Genomic DNA, 21,890 nt, shown 5'->3' with positions numbered 1-21,890 from the left:
GTTTCTGGTAGGAATGACAACAGAGGTGAGAAGAGGAGAACTGCTCTGATGTCACCAGGGAGGGCTACTGGAACAGCTGCAATACAAATACAGAAAAGAGAGAACCACAAAGTTTGAGAACTGTCATCTTGAAAATCACATAAAAGCTTCAAGGTGAGGCCATAATGGAAAGTTTACTGCCCATGCACTAAAGACCTTTCCAGAAGATTAGTAATCCTGGGCAAACCTTGGTTCTGCCAGACAAAATCTTCTTAAGCTAGTCTGAAACAGGGGAATGACTTCCTTTGGCAAATCTCCATCACAGACCTCACCAGTTTCTGCACCAAATGCCAGACCTATGTCTTGTACCGTGCCATCTTTGACACAAGAGGTGACATACACATATTTCTTAAACAAAAACTATACCAAAACAAGCAGAAAACCCACTCATGAACATGCTTATCTTACTTGTGAGAAAACAACCAACCCATGACAGTCCTGTTACATACCACCACTCCTGGGAAACGTTCAAGATATGCACACTGCAGTCACCATGTCCTGGAGAGAGCAGAGTTAGATTTAAGCAAATGACGCAGGTGCTGTTAATAATCTGTCTGTACTGCTATAAGCTGCAGCATAACTAATGTGTCCTACTGAAAAATGATGATTGCAGCATAAGAATTTACAGGACACAAGAACTTACACAGAACAGAAACACTGTGTCTTGGTATTTATGCAGCTGCATAATATAGGCTGCCCAGTTTTTTTAAACATCTTTGTGTTGTTCCATAGGAGGAAGAGCAAACACACATACAAACAACCCAGTTGAAATGATTACGCTCCCAAAACTCTCCATTGGACTTGCTCCTCTCCACTTTCCAGACTGAACTGGCAGGAAGGCAGAGCAGCACAGCAGAACTTCAATATCAGTGTCTGAGAAGTTCCCCTCCTCAGCAGTCTTGTGATTTGAGATGCACACAGAACAGAGCACTTCTGAAGCAACTCTTTAATATTTTAAGAGAGAATTCTTTATTCAGGGAATGTGCAATAACTCCTTCCGAACTATATGCAAAAATAAACCCCGAAATCCTAATGAAGATACAGAAGGGAAAAAAAAAAAAAAAGAGGCAGCACAGCAGTGCTCCAAAATACATAATTCACAAGTTTAAAATTCAAGCACTCCTATCCTATGCCTGGAGCTCTCTTAAAACATTAACAATCAACTTTCTCCGGTAAGTGTATGGGGTATACTTTATTCTGAACCAGTGTCTTGGGGAAAGGTTACCACTCGGGGCATACATTTTCATCCCTTGTGTGCCCATCAGACCACGAAGAATCCTGTTGCGGGACAAGATTTTATCATAAAATTCCACCCCACCTCTGGCGTAGTCTTTGGAAACCATGGCTGCCCTTCTGTCAGCCTTGCAGTCCACACGATAGGTCAGAGCGTCGTAAGAGAGGTAATAGAAGAGCAAGCCACCAGCTGCAGTTATGATGTTACAGAGGCCGCGAAGTATCACAGGGCCATGAGAGACACCCAGAAAGAGCTTTATCCCTCTCCCACAGAGAAATGTACCAGCTAAGCAAACCGGAGCCACAACCGCAATTTTTAAAGGGCTGCCATTCTGCAAATACGCAACTTCTCTGGCGATGGCAAACTTCTGAGCTTGGAGCGAAAATGTGAGAGCTTCCCTCAAAGCAACACCTTCGCTGCTCTCCCAGTCTACTTTCTTGCCATTGATCACAACAACATGGTTGACTATTCCTCTTTTATCCTCAGCTGTGCTATCAAAGTTCGGCGGGATGCCCACCAAAGAGCCTGCAGGCAGCCAGGGAATTCCAGCGCTCACAGGGTGGAAGCCAGAAGCTGCAAAGGCTCTGTAGGAGTCAGGGGACTTCACTTCAGTATCTCGAAGGACATCCTGAAACACATCACAGAGCCTCTCTGAAAGCTCGGCTGGCTGCCCCTCTGACCAGCACTCATGCAAGAGCTTGAACGTCTGCTCGGGAAACACATGATAGGAAAAGTTTGCGCCAAACAGTCCCACGCAAGAAACGGCCAGCACAGTGGTCTTGTGCTTCTTTAACCACACAGATGTCTTCCGCAGGAACCGCACTGCCATAGCCAAATCCTAACCTGCTTATAACACAAAATCAGGAATTAAAGTGTGCATAAATAGCTCTCTCATCTCCCTAGCACTTAAAAAAAAAAAAAGCAGAGCACAATAGCCAAATAAACATTCCTTTACATTAACAAAACACCTTAACAGAGAAAGTGGTTCGCATTAATTTTTGGGCCTTGGAAAACAGGATGATTGATATGAAGAATTAACTTCTCCCTCTCCTCCAGTAAATCAATTTACCACAATAACAATACTAAAGCCACCACACTTCCTCTTCCCCAGCAATCAATACACACTCTGTATTTACCCAACATACTTGTCCAGTCTTTGCTAGCACAACACATTCTATATATATTGAGGTCAGAAAGAGCCAATAATTAAATTCATCTACACTAACATCCTCTACAGTAGAGTTCAAAAAATTTTAAGCAGTAACCTGAATGCTAAATGCAGTAACTTGAGTTTAACTACAACTTCCAAAACAGGATCATATTTTGATATGATAAGTTTCAGGAGACAGAATTTTCCTTTAGGAATTCGTTCTAATTGATAGTCAAACTCACTGTTAAAAAACAAACAAACAAACAAACCCAAACCCCAACAATAAACCCAAACCAAACCACTATGTGTTTTTTCTAGTTTTTTTTTTGTTTGTTTATTTGTTTTTTTGTGGTTTTTTTTTTCAGATTTCAACTTCCAGGCAGTGGTTCTAGCTTACTCATCAAAAAGCTATTTTCAGAAAGGAACAAGCTTTCAGTAGCTACTTTAAAAAAATTGTCTCTGAAATAATCTCTCTGACAAATAGTATGTGCAGTCCAGAGCAGAAACTGGAACAGAAATTGTTTCAGGGCAGACACGTTGTGACGCTTTAAATAAGCAAATAAACTTAAAAACTTTCAAACCTGCCAACTCCTTCAGTTCAAGAGTCCTGCTTCCCTTGGGGAGCATCAGTTCTTTTTATGGTCCAAGCCATATGATGTGCTCTGCTCAGGAAAGCTCCAATTTTATTTTTTTTTTTTTTTTTTAAATTCTATTGGCTACAGAATTCCACCCTAAAATGATTTACTATAAAGACACAGAAGTGAATTGGGTGCCTAAATCCAACAGAAAACAGTGAAAACTGGATGCTCCTGTTTGCATTTGCGAAGTTTCTTCTCTCAGGCCTTTAACACACAGGCTTCCTAAAATCTTGCTGCAGCTGTTAAAGACATGAGTATTTCCAGCTGTCCTTACAGGAAGCCTAGGTGGCAGAAGGAAATTGTGCTTAGCACAACCAAAGTCTTAGTGTGGAGTACCATCAAAGGTGGGTTTCAGCTATGCTGCTGCTGGGCTTTGTATGGCAGCAGCTGAAACAGAGACATATGCTCTCTTCTTCCATTCACACTGAACAAGAACTTCTCACAGAGGGGTAGAGTGGACAACTGGGGTCTGTAACATCATCAAACAGCACTGTATGAGATGCCAGGATACACCAGTCATGATCAACAGCAAATGAGTATTAACCACAGGGAAACAAAAAGGGATTAATTTAAAGGCAGTGTTTTAATGATGGGTTATTACTACTCCTTCCGATGAAGCTCTTTCAGACTGTAAACTCACCAGGGGAAAAATAATCTTATTTAATGTTTATGCTGCACTGAACACAAACTGAGTGCTTAATAAAAACAATGATGCATGTAAGCACACAATAATTCAATATGTATTTCTTAGTGTGATAACTGGTGGTATTCTTACATTCAGCTGAAGACTGGAGGTGGTGATTTGTTTGACAATATTATTTAAGAAAAACATGCTAAAGAGCCAAGAGCTTGGATGAAACCCAGTTTCAGGAGAAAGTCTCTTTGATAACAGAGCTAAAAACCAGAAAATGGTAATACTGAACCCAAATGACCTCTTTGAAATTTTATGATCTCTTTGACAAATCTGGTAGTCTAGATCTCTTTTAAAAGGTCATGCCACTTACAGTGGGGGAGGGCAGGACTTCTAAGAGGATGATTGTAGGGAGACTATCACTTGATCTGCATGTGAACCTGGGGCAAGCACTTTCCAAGTTTCTGCTGCTAGAGTGCCCTCTCATTAAAGCTGGTCAACATCTTTTTAAGATTAGGAATACTTCAAGGAGACAGTTTCCCCCTCTGCTTAAGTCCATACAGTGTGGGAAAGGACAGACCACAGTGAAAACTCTACTCTCCTTTCTTGCATGACCAAACGGTGCTTGCCAAGCACATGAGTCACTGAATACTCCTCCTGGTCAATGGGATGCTGGGAAGCACATCTGGACAGGTGGGAAGCCCACGGCTGAACCACAGGAAAGCAGGGCAGGAAACCCTGTGCTTATCTATACACTTCTAATTAAACAGCCATAATGGCAGGATACACCTCAATGCATTAACACTATTTTCCTGCTTCACTTATAGAAATTATAACAGTTTTTTTTTAATTATTATTTTTTAAATTAAATTATCCTTTGTGCAGGCATGGTTTTGAACCTTTGTGGGTAGACTCCTTGAAGCCCAGGCTGTGTGCTTGCCTGGATTATGCCTAACAGCCCTGCTACACACCTAATGCAAGAGTAAGCAGGAAATGCCAGAGAGTATTTGTTTTCTCATAACAGTCAATACTCAGGAAAATAAAAGGAAAATTGCCCTCGATATGTTATAACATTTGCGCTTTCAAACCTTCCCCGAGGGTCAGTGCAGCTGCTCAGCTCCTGCAGAAATCCCATTGCAGCCTTAATTGCGTATGGCAGCTTTATTTTTATTCATAAACTTTGTGCTATTTATGTATGAGGAGGCAACCGGAAGCTACAAGGCAATTTATACGGTCCATATCCCGCAAATTTAATCGTTTAGTTCCCATGAAGCCACCACCACTTTTACAAGGCACCCTCCCCCCAAATGCTGAAGTATTATTTAGCTCTGTGGTGTTAAGGGCACTTAAATTCTCAGTGAACTCCGAGAACTGTAATAGCTAAAGCTTAAATCGGGGATAGCTAAGCATATTCTGCCATAACGCGCGTGTGTTATCGTGGCACTTATTGTTTTATAATCACACGTTAGGCGAGGGGAAAGCCCAGCTTAAAACACTATCTATCGCTCAGGAAACGGGCCAGACCCGCCTCTGGGGCTCGGGATGTCACGAAAAATAAAAATACAGGAAGAGAGGGGCGGCTGAAACAGGCTGTAGAATCCCGAGGCCCCGCTGCGGAGAAACATCCACCCTCCCCACGCCGCGGTCGCACCTACCGAGCGTCCCGGGGCCGAGGCGGAGCCGCCGGGCGGAAGGGGCCGGGAAGGGCCGGGAAAGGGGCGGGCGGCGCCGCCATGGCCCGGAGAAGGCGCCTCCCTTCAGAGGGGCCTCGGCGTTGTGGCACGGACAGAGATTGAGCCGTGGCGTGGACCGAGCGGGCGGGTCGGGAGTCCCGATGGGGCACGAAGATCTCCCCACGGGGAGGCACGACCTGCTGCCTGTGGCCCGCCAGGCGAGGAGCAAGGAGACATCGCCAAGGGCAGCCGCTCTCCCCGAGTCATAAATGAGTTCTGTGTCCCTGTGCTCTGTGCTGTCACTCCCGCTGTCCTTCCTGCAAAATACATTATTACATATGCATTATTGGTACAGCCCTCCCCACTGCAGGGCAGGAGTGCTTGCCGGCAGGGCGGCAAGTGGCATAGCTGGCATCCGTCATGCAGGATTTGTTTTCTCTGTCATTCCTAATGGGGGGAAAAATAGCACGTCCAGGGATTTTTATTTGCTTAGCGGTTACTGTTTGCTCAAAGCAGGTGGGCGGTGTAGTTTCCCAATAATCCCGTGTGGATTTGTTCCACAACCTGGGCACTAAGAGCCCTGGAAGAGTCTACTGGAGCAAAGAGGTGGCAGCACCCTTGGGAAGCGCTGCCCTCCGAGGGCAGGGCTCTGTTAAGTCCAGCCTTGCCCTTGGGTTGTGGAGTCCTTACAGAACAAGGACAAGCTTTTGGCCAAGTTAGGATATTATTTGGGTAGGGGATGCTAAAAGGTTGGTTTCACCTCATCTGTAGGAGAAATACGCACTAGTGCTTGATGTTGGTTTTAGATGTCCCTTCACACCAGGCAGCCACGAGGTAACCATTTTTCACAATCCGAATGGAAATTATGCTTTGTAGTGCAGCAGAATAGAAATAAAAGTCAGCCATGGTTATTTTCTACTTATGATTTAGTTTCGGCACATCTTTCTTTGTAGCAGCTGCTGAGTGAAGCATTTCTAACCAGTAAAAGTTTCGTTCCAAGACATTTTAGCCCAAGATTTGACTTCACAGGAAAGGATGCAGACTGAATACTTAGGAGTTCTTATTCAAATTCTGGTTTTTTTCCTTTAGGATTTTCATGAAAGTATCCTAATGAAGATATTTATCCTATCTTTTTTTTCTACCAGATGATCTCCTGCATTTTAGAAATGCTAGTGCTAAACAGACCTGGCTAACCGTAGCCAGGATCCCTCCCTGCTGTGAACAGAGGCTGGAATGACAACCTTGGTTTTAATTTCCAATAAACAAGTTGCTAATTGCTAAGAAAATACACTCCTTCATGAGAGGGCAGTTCTACCCTTTGGTAATGATTTTATGCAGTATGGCAAGGCAGAGGAATAGTTTGCTGCCACCCAAAGGGAGTAGTCAGAGGAAAGATCCCAAATTCTCCACCTTCTGAGCCACTTACTTTTTGCCAGGTCTGTCATCCATCAGACCCTCTTGTGCACCACTTCTGCCTCACTATCAACAGAAAACATAGTAACAGACAAAGAGGGGTAATTTTCTATCAGGTTATCAAGCCAAATGAGAGCACTGAAAAGTCTGAGCAGTGCCAAGGCTTTACCAAGATAAGAGGCAATCAGAGCAAAAATAGACCAAAAAAAACGCACCAAAACATACACAAAAAAGCAACCAGAGGAGAGCTTCACCTTCCACTTTGTATCAGCAGAGCCATGGCTCTGCAGCCTCAGCATGGAACTTCATCATCTGTCCCAAACTTGCAATTTGTAAATTAGCATTGATATTAATACTTCATGCAGATGAACAAAGAAGACGTGCATGCAGGTGATGATGGACAGTGGGAGACAAGACTCCTCACTAACTGAAATACACAGTGTGATGACGGGTTTTAAAAGCCTGAGAGTCACTAAGAGTTACATATTCTACTGGTGAATATTGAGGCAGGGTTGGGTAGGTTTGTGAAGCCTTTCTGATTGGTGCTTTTGCCTTCTGTACCAGCTGGAGAGGTCTAGAAAACAATGATTTCTTACACACAGAGTCAAGAATCTGGCACAGTATTGCATTTTTACTGTGGTATCTCTTAAGAGGTTTATAATAAATATGACTATGAAAAGCAGAGACCCCAACTTTACTAATCACCAGGTGGTGATTAGTGGCAGGTTTCAAGAAGCAGCTGTTACAACAAGGAAGGGGAAAGAAGACTGAAGTGCACCCTGTTTGTGTTGCACAAGCACCTGGTTATAGTCAGGAATCCAGGGATATGGATTTTAAATTAGCCTGCTAGGTGGTGCTATAGGACATGCTCTACATTACTCATTCAGGAACATGGTAAAGTTATCTCAGATGTTTTACCATAAGACACGTAGGTGCCTACCATCACCTGCCTCTCTAACTTACTTTCTATATATGAAGTCTTGCTGCTACATTAAGAAAAAGGTTGACATTTAAGTACAGAACTCAGAGTCGTTGATTTTGCTTAATGATTTCTGTGGTTTCACAGTCTATTTTGCTTATGTGATTTCCAAAGTAAATGTGGTCAGTCAGTGAGTGTCCACCAGTCTAAGATATATACATTTCTGCCCCCGACATCTCCTTCCTCTATGGAGTCAATTTACCTGATTTATCTGCCCTTTTAGGCGAGTTTTGCCATAATCCAGCCTCTAGAAATGAGATTTATTGGAGAGTACCATGAAGAGCCTTGTAATTCTGGCCCAAGTTTGTGCAACGTTGCGTGTTCCAGGTGTCAGATGGAAGAAACACTGCAAGAGTCTGGGACTAGGAAAACGCACCGTGTGAGTGCATGACTATAGAGTAACCTTGATAGCAGGAAGAGAGAGGTTTTACAGTCTGCAGGACATGGATCATCTGCCAATTACCTACAGAAGCAATCATGATAAACAGGGGACTGGACAGTGTAGACATTAGGGGGTTTTACAAGGCGTGAGGACAGAGAAGTCTGATGAATAACAGAGGAAATGTTGGAGCGCAAAAAGGTCCTGGAGCAAGATGTGTTGGCAGATCCGGGGAAGATCTTGTGGAGAAAGGGCATGACATGTCAGCCTGCTGTTTGGTGCAGCTCCCTGGCCCAGTTTTCAGTGTTGCTGACTTAGTGCTTCAGTAATGAGCAGTGAGCATGTGCAGGAGCAGTGCAGTGCTCTTGAGCAAAACATATGCCTTGAAAATACCTCTATTAAGGTGACTTACAATGGCCTGTTCTGGAAGTACTTCCAACTCAGCAGAAGGCAGCAGACAATGCATTGAAAAATGATGGATTAAGTGACCAATTATTTTCCTGACAGGTGTGAAAGCTCAAACCTGTTCATACTTAAATGGTCATCTCACTGCACTGAAGGGAAAGAAAAGCTTATGGCAAAATGGCTTTCCAGCCCGTCACTCTGAACAAGTTGCACATCTCCAAATTGCAGCTAATAGCACAGTGACAGTGGGATTGACGTGTGCACAGCATTGAGCAAAAGCTCAAAGCCGTTGACATCTCAGCGATTTCAGTTGCTGAAAAAGGAAGATATCAGCCAATATGGATAACATATCCTTGCGTGTCGCGTTCCCACTTCTCATCTTACATTCTCATCCCAGACATAACATTCACATCTTCCTGCTGATGTGGGATAGAATTGTAAATTTTGCCTGTACCCTAGGATTTTGCTATAGGCTCAGATAGCATAGGTTAGAAACCACATTTTCCTTTGTGTGTTGGGTTTTCATGACATGATTTAGCTGGAATTTCAGTCTTATGCTGATAATAAAAGCCATGTGTAAGAAGCAGTAGAATAAAAAGTTTCACATCTCCTTGTTAAACCTCTTCTGCCGAAAAAGATAAATTGTTGCAAATAGATCATCCTATTCCTGGGGTATGCATATGTTTTTAAAGATATATACATACCTTGTGCTGCCTTCTCAAGATGGGTGATTTAGACAAGCATAATAAAGGATGAACATTTAGAAATACAGCTCTGGGAATAGAATAGGGAATTATATTTCTGGCCTCAAATCAAACCTTCAAACCCCAGTATTCTAGAAGGACTGAAAAGATAAGTAATTTTGTTGTTGGTATTGGCAGGTATATAGATCAAAGTAAAGCAGAATCTTTAGAGGATCTGGGAAGATATTTTCTTCCTAATGTAGCACAGCTTAGAACTGGTCAGGGATGAAAAGCTTGTGTTTCAGAAGGCAGCAAAGAGGCTCCAAGGCATTTGGCTGGCTATACAACTCTGTGGGACTGACTTCTATTTCCAGAGTTTTTGAAGTATTCATCTGCTGATCTAGATCTGCCTAAAACTTAGGCAGGCTGTTTGTGGTGGCAGATGTGGAAAAGGGAAAATATGCAGGGTTTTATCATTTTGCTATTGCATTTTTAGATCCGGGGACTGATTGAACAAGCTCCATCAGCTCTATCTGGATGTACCAGAAGTTGATGATAAAAGACTGAGCATCCTGTGAAGTAAAAGAGAAAATCTTTCCCTCAAGCAGAACTCCTTTATGTATAATCATCAAAAAATCCTTGATCTGAATGTACTTTGCAACCTTTGATGAGACTAGCAAACACATATCCACTTTGGGGATATGGTTTAGAGGTAACAGCAGTGGTGCTAGGTTCACTGTTAGACTAGAGGATCTTGAAGATCTCTTCCAACCTTGATGATTCTGTGATATCCAGGTGACCATGGATGCTAGTGGAAAAATCTGGATACCAGCAGCAGAGATTCAAGAAGAAAAGGACTTACAGATTCTGGTCAAATCCATTAATGCTGAACTCCTGGTCCTGCAAGTATTCTACAGCTGTTTAAAACTGCTTCAGGTCTATCTACACTGTGCAGAGAAATCCTAAACCACATTGCATTTTACACTGCCTTAGGGTCTAGTTGTATTAGAGATGCCATTTGATGAAAAAGTTGCAAACATAAGTTCATTGTCTAGCCTGAGATTTCTTGCCAGTGCATATGAGCCAAGCTTTCTATCAGGACTATTGTTCATTACCTATAACTAATATAGCCTTAATTTTTAAGAGCTTTGGTCCTGCAATTAGCTGGTTCTCCTACAAGGAAGGTACCTTTAGTGAGTTAAGATGTCACATGTCTTCATAATACAGTTAATTAGCACCATTTCCCTTCAGAACTGGAAACAATGCGTCTTGGGAAGGAGAAGATGCCAATTCTTAGAGGAAATGCTATAATATTTAAACAGACTTAATCATACTGTCTAACTTTGGGAATATTTAAAATTCCTGATACCATTACTGCAAAGGCAAAGTCAGACAGCAAGCAGAAATTGGGGCCGCTTCACTGAGTCGGCCTAGGCGGTCACTGCTCCATGGTGGGGGTACTTCAGAAATGCTGTGACCTTCCAAGGAGATCCTTATCAGCGCAGATAAGGATAAATGTTCCTATCTCATTAGTAGTTGTGGAAGGTACAAACTGAACATAGGCTACTCTAAAAAACAGTATATACTCCAGGAAAAAGCAACAGACCAAAGACTGCACCGCACCTCAAGTCAGCTGAAAAGATACCCCAGTTCTAAGGAAGGGTTATCAATAGAAATAATTGGATTAAATGAAGAGAAAATGCAAGATGAATGTTAAAGTGAGGTCTATTTGGAGCACTGAATTCACAAGAATCCAATCTGTTTAAGACTTTCTTTATTCAATGTTATTACCAGTGCTCAGATCCACACCTTTACTGTCAAGGAAAATAAGACTTATGCTGATAATAGTAATGAAAGATACATTCTGTTAATGCAGGGATCATTTTCTATTGCCACTGCAAATCCAGTGTTTTCTTTATGTTACCCTGCTGATTGCCAGTTTGCCCAGTGCTTTCCTGTGGAGCTGGAAACTCCCAGGCCCAACCTGTGGAGTTTCTAATTAAAAAATAAAATCTACCGGGCTACAGATTCCCCCACCCCCCAGTATTGCATGTAGGTTTTTTCAGTCAAAAAAAATCATACTTAAAAATACTTTAGGAAAAGGTCATAATGAGAAGATGGGATCCTGCATAGCTGTAACACACAGCATTTTTTTTCCTTGGAAAACATGTTAAACAGAAATAAAATAACAGCTTCTGTGTGGGAGCTGATCAAGTCTTATATGGAGTGTGAAGCAGAGAGTGGCTACAATAAACCAAAGCCGTTCTCCATAAACCAACTGCTCTGCCAAACCAGGTGAAATGTATCTGCTTTGGCACTGTGGTATGTCTGTGTGTAGGAGGGAAAGGGGCCTGATCCCACACTCTTTTCTCAGGGAAAAGAAGAACATGATCGGCCGCTGAACAGTCAGTGTTTCTATTGCATCAATCACTTAAGGATTTTACAGTACTTTAAGAAACATTGTGAAGCTGTTCTTCACAAATCTGAGACTGAACATCTTGCAGCTTTAAGTGACTGGATCAACTGTGTGTGATGCATTCTTGCATATGAATTAAGTTTTGAAGAGATCCCCTCTCAGCTAAAAAGTCCAAAGAGAGCAGTATCACCCAGAGAGACTCATTTGTTTTTAAGGAGGAAGTTTGAACTGGAACAGACAGGCTTGTTTACGTGGTGTACTAGCATCTCTTTAATTAAGTACTAGCTTTCCATGCCAATAGCTTTTTCAGGATAGTTGCTAAAGTGAAATCTGGATACCACAAAACCAGGTTCATTTGTACATCTACTACCACTCCAGTTATATGTTGCTGGTGATGCCTGATGAAGTTTACACTGTGTACAATGTCCTATAGCTGGTTTGAAGCATAAGTATCCCAATCTGTGAAGGTAAGCTCTAGAGAAGGATGCTGTGAGTACTTTTCAAAATAAGCATTGGAGACCTACACAGCTGATGTAGTTGCCATCTACAGTCACACCAGAACAAGTTTTTATGTTGTCCTCCAAGAGCTGTCTAAAACTACAGTCATATTCTGGGTCTCAGTACTGAAAAGTGAAGGACCACAGGTTTGGCATAGCTTAAAGTGATAAAGCATGATCACAGTATAAAGCAATAACACTTCTCACTTCTGCATTTTTTTTCTGTCCTACAAATAATTCTACACAAGGAGAAACAACCATGAAAATCCAGAGATAAACTTCAGGCTAACTAGCATCCTACAAAGGGGAATGAATGTTGGTTTACAGAAACCAGCTTTGTTTCAGGAAGTCTGTTGTTTGTATTAATCTCCTCTTCAAGTTTCATCTCACCAACAAGGGACTGAGAAAGTCTGAGGATTATGGTAAGAACAAAATGCTACAGGGAGATGAACAAGCATAAAATACTCTGACAAAGAATATGCAAAGCAGGGACCTGTGATTGTTGGACCGCACCTGCAAAGGCCTGTTATCACCAAAGGTTACATTTGTATATCTCAAGTCACAAGGGAAAACACAGGGATAATGCTTCAGAAGACTGTTAAACTGATAATCCACGTTCTGAAACAGAAGTTGTTAAATGCCAAGAATGGTTTGCCTTCATCAGACATAACCTCCCTGCTAATCTGGAGTTGATAACACTGACTGATCTCACATGTTACATTTGGGAGAATCATATGGGAGCCAACAAACTGGAGAGTCAATCAAAAAGCTGGAGGCTGTGTTTGGAGGATCAGTCCCTGTTATCCATAAAAACAAAGGAAAACTTACCATATATTATGGTGACTACTTATTGGGTACTTGCCAGAGATAATATAGTGCTAAAAACAAAGTCAGGAGGAGCCATATCAAGTACAACAGATAGCCAAGGGGTTTTCAGAAAGCAGCTTCACAGATGAGGGACAACCAGGTGAGAATGAGTCACAATGTCCTCAGCTCGAAAACATATATTATTAAGAAATATATCTATTTCTGTCATGTGATTTCTTCATAGAAAGTTTACAGATTTAAGCTTAGAGAACTTCCAAAACTGCACTGTAACCAGCAAGAGCTGGCTATGCTTACAGATCTCTCTGATACTGTGATCTGCTGCACACACATATCAGCATTCCATCAGGAAGACTGTTCCTGAGTACTCTTGCAAACAATTCAGTTGCTTGCTTTTGCTTTGTGCAAGAGAACAACAGAAGTTAACAGTTTACATTGGAACACACACACACAGACAAATTGTAGCCCAGGGAAAAAAAAAACAGTGTAAAAAAAAAAAAAAAATCAACAAACCTGTTCATGGTCCAAGCCTATCCAAGGTAATATAAGTCAGGAGCAGTGAGAAAAGCTTCATTTGCACAACAAGCAGCAAACCAGGAAAAAATAAACCAAAAACCCAACATACAATTTCTTCTCTCTCTTTCCTCCTCCCCTTTCTTCTAAAATAGAAATTTGATTCCCCTGCAGGTTGTCTCTCTCCCTTAAACCTCCCCTAGGTTAATTAAGTGATTCCCCTCATGATCCAGGCCACCTGAGTCTTGTTTTCTTTCTAACCTCCATATTTGATAAACATTAAGGGCCATTTCTAAGAATGTCACCGGTGGCTAGTTAGTAATTTTACACAAAAATCAAGACCTCAATTGTTTGTTTACTGTTATTAACAGTAGGGAAAAGACTCTAATAAAAACTCTGAACCTAAAACCCCTGCTCTGTTAATAATGACCACAAAGTCCTGGCTGACCTTCCACCCAAAAAACCCCAGTGCCTGGAGGGCTCAAACTGGTCCTTTCATCTTTTATTTGGCTGCTATATATCTTGCTTTATTCTGTAAAGCTGTCTATGGTGCAAAATGTAGGCTATGTGCAATCTGAAATAAAGCTGCTTATTGCACAGAGGATGCCAAAATTAATAGCTCTGAATTTTAATGAGGAGATGTTTGATTTCTGTTCCACTGGGATTGCAGGGAGTAAGTTAATACACATGGAAACGGGGAAAAATAAATAGAGCAACCAACTTTGTCTGTGTAGGAATTAATCCATTTAAATGGCTGTAACAAAACCTGGCTGCAGGTTTATGTTTTTCCGAGCCTGCATGCCTCAGCTCTAACAAGCTGCATTCACAAATTACTGTATGTCCAGGCAAGGAATATCAGAATCAGGGTTTGTTGGGGACAGTTTGCTGCATTCGGGTCATTTTAGAATCAATCTGTCTGGGCAAATCATGCCAGATGGACAACACCATTTGTGCACTCATGCCACTAGTCTTCACCCTGCCAAATTACCTTAGGAGTGACTTAGAGAGCCTCTTTCTCCAGCGTTAAAGTCTGTGCTGAGCCCCTGCTGTCCACAAATACTGTTTAGCATCTAGTTGCAAGACTTGTTTTCATTACATATGCTAGCAGTCAGGCTGTGACTAAATGGCTATTGGCAAAGGTATTGAACTAAAGCCTAAAGAAATGGAAACTTTCATTTGGACTCCAGTGGGTTTTGGATCAAGCATAAAAAGAATAAATGCTCTAAAGCAAATAAGGCAAAACTTCTGTTTTCCAACCCTGACTAGTCTCTTGTAATCAGAGGTGCTGATCAGGGTTGTTCAGCTGTTAGATGCTATCAAATGCTATCTCAAACCAAGGTAATTAAAGGAGATCTTTAGAAAAGCGGCATAGAAAAATAAGTGCATTTGTGATGACATAATCACTTCTGGATAAACAACACATAGACAAGCTTCAATTCACAGTCTTTCCCAGGAGGTCACTAGGTCTGCATGTGTGCTTCAGTGCTTTAAACTGGGTTTTACTCTCCTACTCTAAGCAGAAGGGTGATCTGCTTAGACTTGTCCAAGAGATTTTTCCTTTGAAAACCAGACTGACCTCAGTTCTTCTTCACGCTGGTCTTGATTTAATACTAGTTTAAAGTAGCTGGGGACTTTATGCAACAACCAGATGTGTTCAGAGCACTAAACACCTTCCAGGCAATGTTAGGCACAAGGCTCCAAACAGTAGATGGGCCAAGTAAGATCATCGTGGGGGCAAGCACAAGAAGAAATAGGATTCCCTCATTATTGTTGCATTTTTCTGGATGAGAATGGTTTAAAAATTCATCGTGAATTCCATCTCCATTTCCTCTGCTCAGTGAAGAACTTCTGTTCAGTGGGAAATGCCTTATGATGCTTAAAAAAGTTCTCCCACTTCTCTCACCCTTATTGCACACGTGCCACCTCACTCTTCCAACCGACTTGTTGGCACTTTACCTGTCCCCTGCACAAGTGGCTCCTTCCCTGCAGCATCCACTGCTGGGTCTGTACCACACATTCCCATTTCCATCAGCTGCCAGCCAGATCTAGGCACCAACCTTCCAGAAACAGGGAGCAGTTGCAAGACGACCTTCTAACATTCCAGCTTTTGGAGGTTCTCTTATGTGAAAGGCTGTGGGACAGACACTCCTGACTGATTTTCATTCACCTCTTCCCAAGTGACTTTCTCCTTCCAAAGATGATGAGGAAATCGTTTGCCTCAGCAGCTTTGTCTGGAAAGTGTTATCTTTTGCAAACTTTAATTTATTGAAATGAATTGCTTTTCATTTGAATTTAGCTTTAAACTTGGCTGTGTGACTGGGAAGAGCTTCACTGCAGTGCACAATAAACATTGTATTCCATGCCTCTTCCATTCTTTAATATCTGCACCATAGCAAGACCTGGAAAGCAGAAACATCAAACCATTTTTGTCCAAGAGTGTCATTTACTTCTCTAAGAGCAGCCTGCGGCGTCGCACATATCATGTAAGAAGTGATCCCCTCCTTGAATGCACAGATCACACAACATAGCTCATTTAACTTGCGGGCTCAGTGATTCGTAAATGATACTTTCCTCCAGGGACTGTTGCAGGAAGACATCAGGGCAGAGAGCTGTGTTTCAGTCCTCTGTTTTCTAAAGCTTTGTGCTAACCCAGAAAGTCTCCTCCCCGAGTAGGAACAACAGTTCACTGTAAATCTGTTCTATCCAGTTCCATACCCCTTCAGATTTTATGGAAAATACCTGTATTTGACAGGTGGTTTGGAGGGAATTTTGATTTTGCACAGTACTCTGGGAGTCATTATTCTTACTCTGGGGTAATTACTGGAAACCAAAAGAAGGCAGGTTTAGGTTAGATATAAGGAAGAAATTCTTCCCTATGAGAGCAGTGAGGCATAGGAACAGATTGCCCAGAGAAGCTGTTGATGCCCCTTCCTGGGAAGTGATCTAGCCCAGGTTGGATGCGGCTTTGAGCATCCTGATCTAGTGGAAGACAGAGGGGTTGGGAATAGATGATCTTTAATGTCCCTTCTAACTCAAACCATTCTATGATTCTGTGATCAAAGAGTTCATTCAAGCACTGGTATTGAAAGTATTGAAAATATTGAAGTAGAGCATTAGCAGATCCTAAAAATGCCTTCTGGGTTTTAGAGAGCAAAACATCAACACATTCTGTCCAAACACAACTATACAAAATATTGAAATTAGCTGTATGGGTTGTTAACAGGTCAAGAATCAAAAGCACCTCCTCCTTACACCGTCCTGCTGCTCTGTGTTACAGTCCCTTGCTTGCACAGTGAGCCTGCAAAGCTGAGAGCAGGTAACATTATACACTTTAAAGGACCTTTAGTAAGTATGAGCAGGAGCAGAGTTAAACCCAGATAGGAAGCCCCAGTTGTCTTTGCCTGAAGCTACTGGACATTTTAAGGACAAATTCTGAGGCAGGGAGTGCTGTGTTCTCTCACAGAGGTCACCACGTCATGCTTTTGTATGTACTCTGTATAACTGAACTTTCCTGGAAAGTCTAATAATTATTTGGGAAAAGTCCTGGGTACAGAAAGTCCTTCTGTAAACTGTCGCCCTGGGAGTTGCTTATGAAACACCACAGTGCCTACTGACCTGTAGTGTCAGCCCCCTTATGTCCTTCAGCCTTCTGCCCCCCAAGGGAATGACTGACACTAAAGTGTAGTTTTGAGGGACATACTTGGAAGTGCACTTCCCACTCTGATTGCCACCATCCACAAAACTTCTTGATCCTGAAAAATTTGCATTGCTATAACCTGAATAGTGCACACAGGATGATGTGCTCTGCCTCTAGGATGTAGGATCAGGACAACTCCGCTGTCTTCTTGGCCTTAAATCTGGATCCTTCTGGGGTTCTTTTAGTATCTTTTGGGTGTTACCAGTAACTGAATTGGACTTAGCTCTCAGGCATGAATTTGGGAAATTGTATGACCTCTTAAGTGTGTCTATCTAATTTAAAATTCCCCAGTCTCATCAAGAGTTAGAGTATAGACAAATAATTCTATAATAGAGAAGGGACTGAAGTTCTGATAAAACAGCAAGTAAACAGTGCAAAGAGAGAACAAAGTGACCTCCCTTCTGTTTTTCCTTGTAGCTTAGAGAGTAATGCATGCATTTCATCCCACTTAATGCTGAGAACCTCCCTCATGGACTAGCCACATGATCACACCACATCCCACATGCATGAAACCCACTCACAGGCCTGACAGAGGAGGAGAAACACACCCAGCATTTCTTTACCAGCCTATTTCCAATCCCAAATTAATCTTGCCTGGACATCCTGCCGACTAATCGGGTTTACTGACTCAGCTTTAGCAAAACCTCCAGTAGATGAGTATCCACTTCATTAATCCTCTGCCTGATCTCCGAGTGCATGGTCCTTATGAGCGAGAAGGGGCAGACACACTTTGAAGACATTAAGCTACAAGCTGTTTGCAAACAGATTTTCTCTCTTCCCCCAAACAGACAAGTGCTCAGTGCTGCTCAGCATCCATATTCAGGATAATTACAGTGACCTCCCAGCTGTCATGGACAGAAGTGCGGGAAGGCGGATTATGCACATGAAGTTCTCTGCAGCTAAAGCCACCATATGTCCAGGTTTCACTGGGCATGTTTCACAAAGCCAACTTTCTCCAGGCTGAAAAAAGACTTTGGCCATTTGTCCTGAACTTGTTTGTGGCTGGAACCTCTCCCAGGCTGGCTGACACTTGGACTGGAGCCAGGAAGTACACTCAAATCCCCTGCATATGCTGGCTCCAGATACACCAGAATCACCATGTTTGTGCTGCCCATCTGTTGGAGCAGAGATTGAGGGGCCTTGAAAAGCCAGAAAGGGAGTATCAACCTTAGTGCTGGCAGCTTTCATTAAGAGAGGGAACTGAGAGCTCTCTCTTGCCTGCAGCTCCTGCAGGCACCTCCCAGCATGGGCAGGAGTGGTTTGGGGCAAGAGGGAAGAGCCTGAGCTCTTTGGCAGGAGGCTGCTTCTCCAGACAGGAGCTGATATCCTCATCACTGCTGTGAGAAGCTTGTGGCAAGGTGGGGAAGGCAGCCCTGCCTGCACAGCCTCTCTGCAGAGCTGCCCTGTGCTGAATGCCCTGTGCAAGGCACAGAGATCTCATGAACCACAGTTTATTACAGCATCATCTAAGTCTTGATTAGAAAATGCTTTCTGCAATACACTGTCTGTAGCTCAGCTATAGATTCAAGAAGGTTTTTGACTGCAACTCTTCTGATTTAAAAAGAACTGCATTCTTCCACTTCCAGAGATTCATAGATGTCCTGCAGATGTCCTACCATAAAATGAAATCACCTCCCCTCATCATGTCTCCACTGAAACATTCAGATTTGTGATTCTAGAGTGGTTTAATTCACCAGGAACTTTTTGAATGCTGAGTCTGGAGAAATGTTTGCTTAAGCTTATATATATAAAAGAAGAACCCCATGCCAAGGAAACGGAGAAGAAAACAAACAGTTAGAACACACAGAGCTTGACTTTTTCCCTCCAGTGAAAACAACACAGACATTTTAATAATTAAGCAGTTTCATAATGTTTGTAGAGGGAAATGAAAGTTTATTGCTTTTGCCATTTCTATAAAGGCACAGGGCAAAGTGTGGGGGCTTTCAGAGGAGAAGACTTAGGGAAGGGATGGAGAAAAAAAGATGGTGCTATAGGGGTGGAAGAACAAATCTCTAAATCCCTAGGTAATATTTACAGTACTGCAGCAGGAGCTCAGTTAAGGAAGGAGAGAGTCAGAGTTTGGGGCCTCTTTTGGTAAACCAGTATTTTTGCACAGGAGAAACTTGGGTGAGTAGGTATTAGACTGTGGCTTAAGAAAGAGCCTTCAAGCCTGACCCAATGAAAGCTGGGTTGTGCAGTTCTGACTCATATTTTAGGATCACTCATTCTCTAATTTAAACTAATAGAAATTTTTTTACTGATGTGCTTGGGAACAAGTTTGAGCCTTTACTCCATTGTGATTCCCTTGGATAATGTGGAACTAGGGTAAAGTTAGCTGATAGTCACTAGAAGTATCAAAATTTGGCCTCCCAAAGCAAGCAGTCACATCTTCCCCCTTCCTCAGAAAACATATGAACTGAGAGTAACAATTTCTTTAAACAGATGCACACTTGAATTAAACTCCCTCAAAGTTAGTAAGATTATTCTGCCTTTGTGTCTATGCAAGAGAAAGGCAGAGTTGATTCAAGATGTACAAATCTAAGAGATTTAAATTCTGCCAGTTCCTACATGGTGTTGAAATTGATACAATATATCTGGAATTGATTTTTCAGTGGATGCTGGAGACAGATCTCAGGGATGTGTCAGTGCCTGCTCTGTAAATGAAGGAATAGGCTGTAAGTTTACAGATACCTGGTTTGTACTTGCAGCGTTTGGGAACAAAGAGGGGGAAAGAAATCCAAAGCACATGCAGGAGATAATATGAAAAGCAAGAAAATCACTGACAACTATATAGCACATGTAAGAACCTGCTCCTACCCTTTAGTGGGAATATCACACTGCTCAACACCCAATTTACTGAAATAAGACATAGAATGGCTGGGGAGGAGGAAGGAAATAAAATCAGCCAGATCCCAAGAGAGACTGGTAATGAAGGAAATTTTAAATTTATCTAGCTTTGTTTTTCTGACATAATTTCAAGTTTTCTGGGGTTTTTTGTTGGCTTTTATTTTTTCTTCATACAGTGTGATAGAGCAGCTATTACTGAAATAACTATTTCATTTGAAACAAAAGGTGTGGTAGATCCCAACAGATCACCTGAGATACAGGACTGCTTTTACACTTGTTCCTCCTTCCCCCACTGACTTTCTTGTATTTCTGTCAACATCTGTCTGGGGGCACTGACCAGAAGAGCTCCCGAGGCAGGGTCAGATATGGATGTGCTAGTGGACAACTGTGTCTTGTGCCACTTAATGCAGTTATAAATGGGCACAGTGGGAAGAGTTGAGCTTAGTTCTTCTTAGATCCTCTCTTGTCCCTCTCGTTCATTCTGTGCTTGGCAGAGTAACTTCCTGTGTGCACATTCTGGTCTGGAAAGAAATATATTTTATTATAGAGTAGGAAGCATAGGAATAAACCCTAATTTAGTAGAAGCTGGATCTGCCTCTCTTCCATCCAAAAAATACAAAATGAAACATCACATTTCCTTTTTTTGGGAGGGGAGGGAAGGGTAATCACTTTGAAAGTCCAGGATTCTCTGTGTTCTTTAGTATTTTATAGCATGGTATTAGAGCTTGTTTGGCAAGACTAGTTGAATCTCTCTGACACGCTACATTACAGTTCCCCAGCAGCAAATTCACTTAAAAAAAGTTTGAGGGCATAACCACAGAAAAAAACTAAGTTAACGCACCTGAATGGGATGAAGCATCTGCAGGCGGGGGTTTGAACTTGGGCAAACCTCTGAGACTGGCTTTGCTGCCAGAGTAATCCTGATGTGAAACCACCCCCTCAGTAGCAGAAGAGCCTTGTCACAGGGGCAGCATGAACTTTCTGCTGCGAAACGTGATGAGGTGACAAAGCCATAAGGAAACACAGATTTGCTTGCCTTGCAGCCTGGGTAAGTGAGATTCTGCTTTGATTGTACTGCCAGATGTCAAAGCAATGGTGAATTACCAACCCAAGCTAACTAATGTGGGGGGGTGGGGGAAGAAGTGTGAAGTGCTGACATGTGTAAGCATCACATAAAATGTACTTGGTCTGTAAATGATAGGTCCCCAAAGGCCCATAACATATGCATGTACCTGCTTGGACAACATGGCCTGTGCAGGGATGTGCAAGCCAGTTCAGGTACTTTATCTTGTAGGAGGGGACTTACCGTGGAAAGAGTATTTGGAGTATTTCTGCTGTACGCACAGAAATATATTTGGGATTGGAGTGAAAAGAGGTGCTAAATGAGAGTTGCTCACAATGTTCACAGGTTGCTTCTCATAGCTCTGGGGTAGCAAAGGGAGGAAGGGGCTGTTTCTGCTGCTCTGAAGGGGGAGGAAAGTGGGGGAATAGAGACCCAGATGAATGGACTCACTTGCCCATGGTCCCATCAGTGACCTGTGGAAATGACAGAGATAATAGCCCACATTAGGAGGATGCCTTCTCAACTAATAAGTTAAACAAGATGGGAAGAAAGCCATGCACAGAGATGTCAAAGCTCAAGTGATGAAACCACAGATGTGTTGTTCCCAAGGGTTTACGCACAGGCAGAGTTCCAGCATGGGCTCTTCTTGCTTTGGGAAGGGTCATCTCCATCCCACCCTTCCCTTCACTCTGTGCAGCAAGGTGAGGTCCTTAATAGCATTTATCTTCTCTACTCATTTAATGAAATATGTGGGCATTCAATACACTTCAGGTCTCTATTTCCCTCCCCTGTCAATGGGTTTATATTT

The 21,890-nt window shown here is 42.4% G+C and overlaps 1 protein-coding gene across 2 annotated transcripts in view; it reads right to left on the bottom strand.

The window, feature by feature from the left end:
- Positions 1-984: 984 nt before the first annotated feature.
- TMEM177 (transmembrane protein 177) overlaps positions 985-21,890 on the bottom strand; it is a 31,277-nt gene continuing 10,371 nt past the window's right edge. The window contains exons 1-2 of one of the 2 annotated variants that reach the window (XM_027879731.1): positions 5,348-5,405; positions 985-2,116 (exon numbers count right to left, since the gene is read on the bottom strand). In XM_027879731.1, coding sequence (XP_027735532.1) covers positions 1,167-2,102 — 936 coding nt within the window. In that variant the 5' untranslated portion in view covers positions 2,103-2,116; positions 5,348-5,405 and the 3' untranslated portion in view covers positions 985-1,166. Of the gene's footprint in view, positions 2,117-5,347; positions 5,406-21,890 lie in introns of those variants that run through there. The other variant, XM_027879732.1, reaches the window with a different exon arrangement.

Source organism: Empidonax traillii, unplaced genomic scaffold (assembly GCF_003031625.1).
Source record: "Empidonax traillii isolate 1590-97213 ecotype Southwest subspecies unplaced genomic scaffold, ASM303162v1 scaffold57:size2250009, whole genome shotgun sequence".
Taxonomy (NCBI): Eukaryota; Metazoa; Chordata; class Aves; order Passeriformes; family Tyrannidae; genus Empidonax; species Empidonax traillii.
Note: the sequence above shows the minus strand (reverse complement) of the source record. Positions and strands in the feature narration are given on the sequence as shown.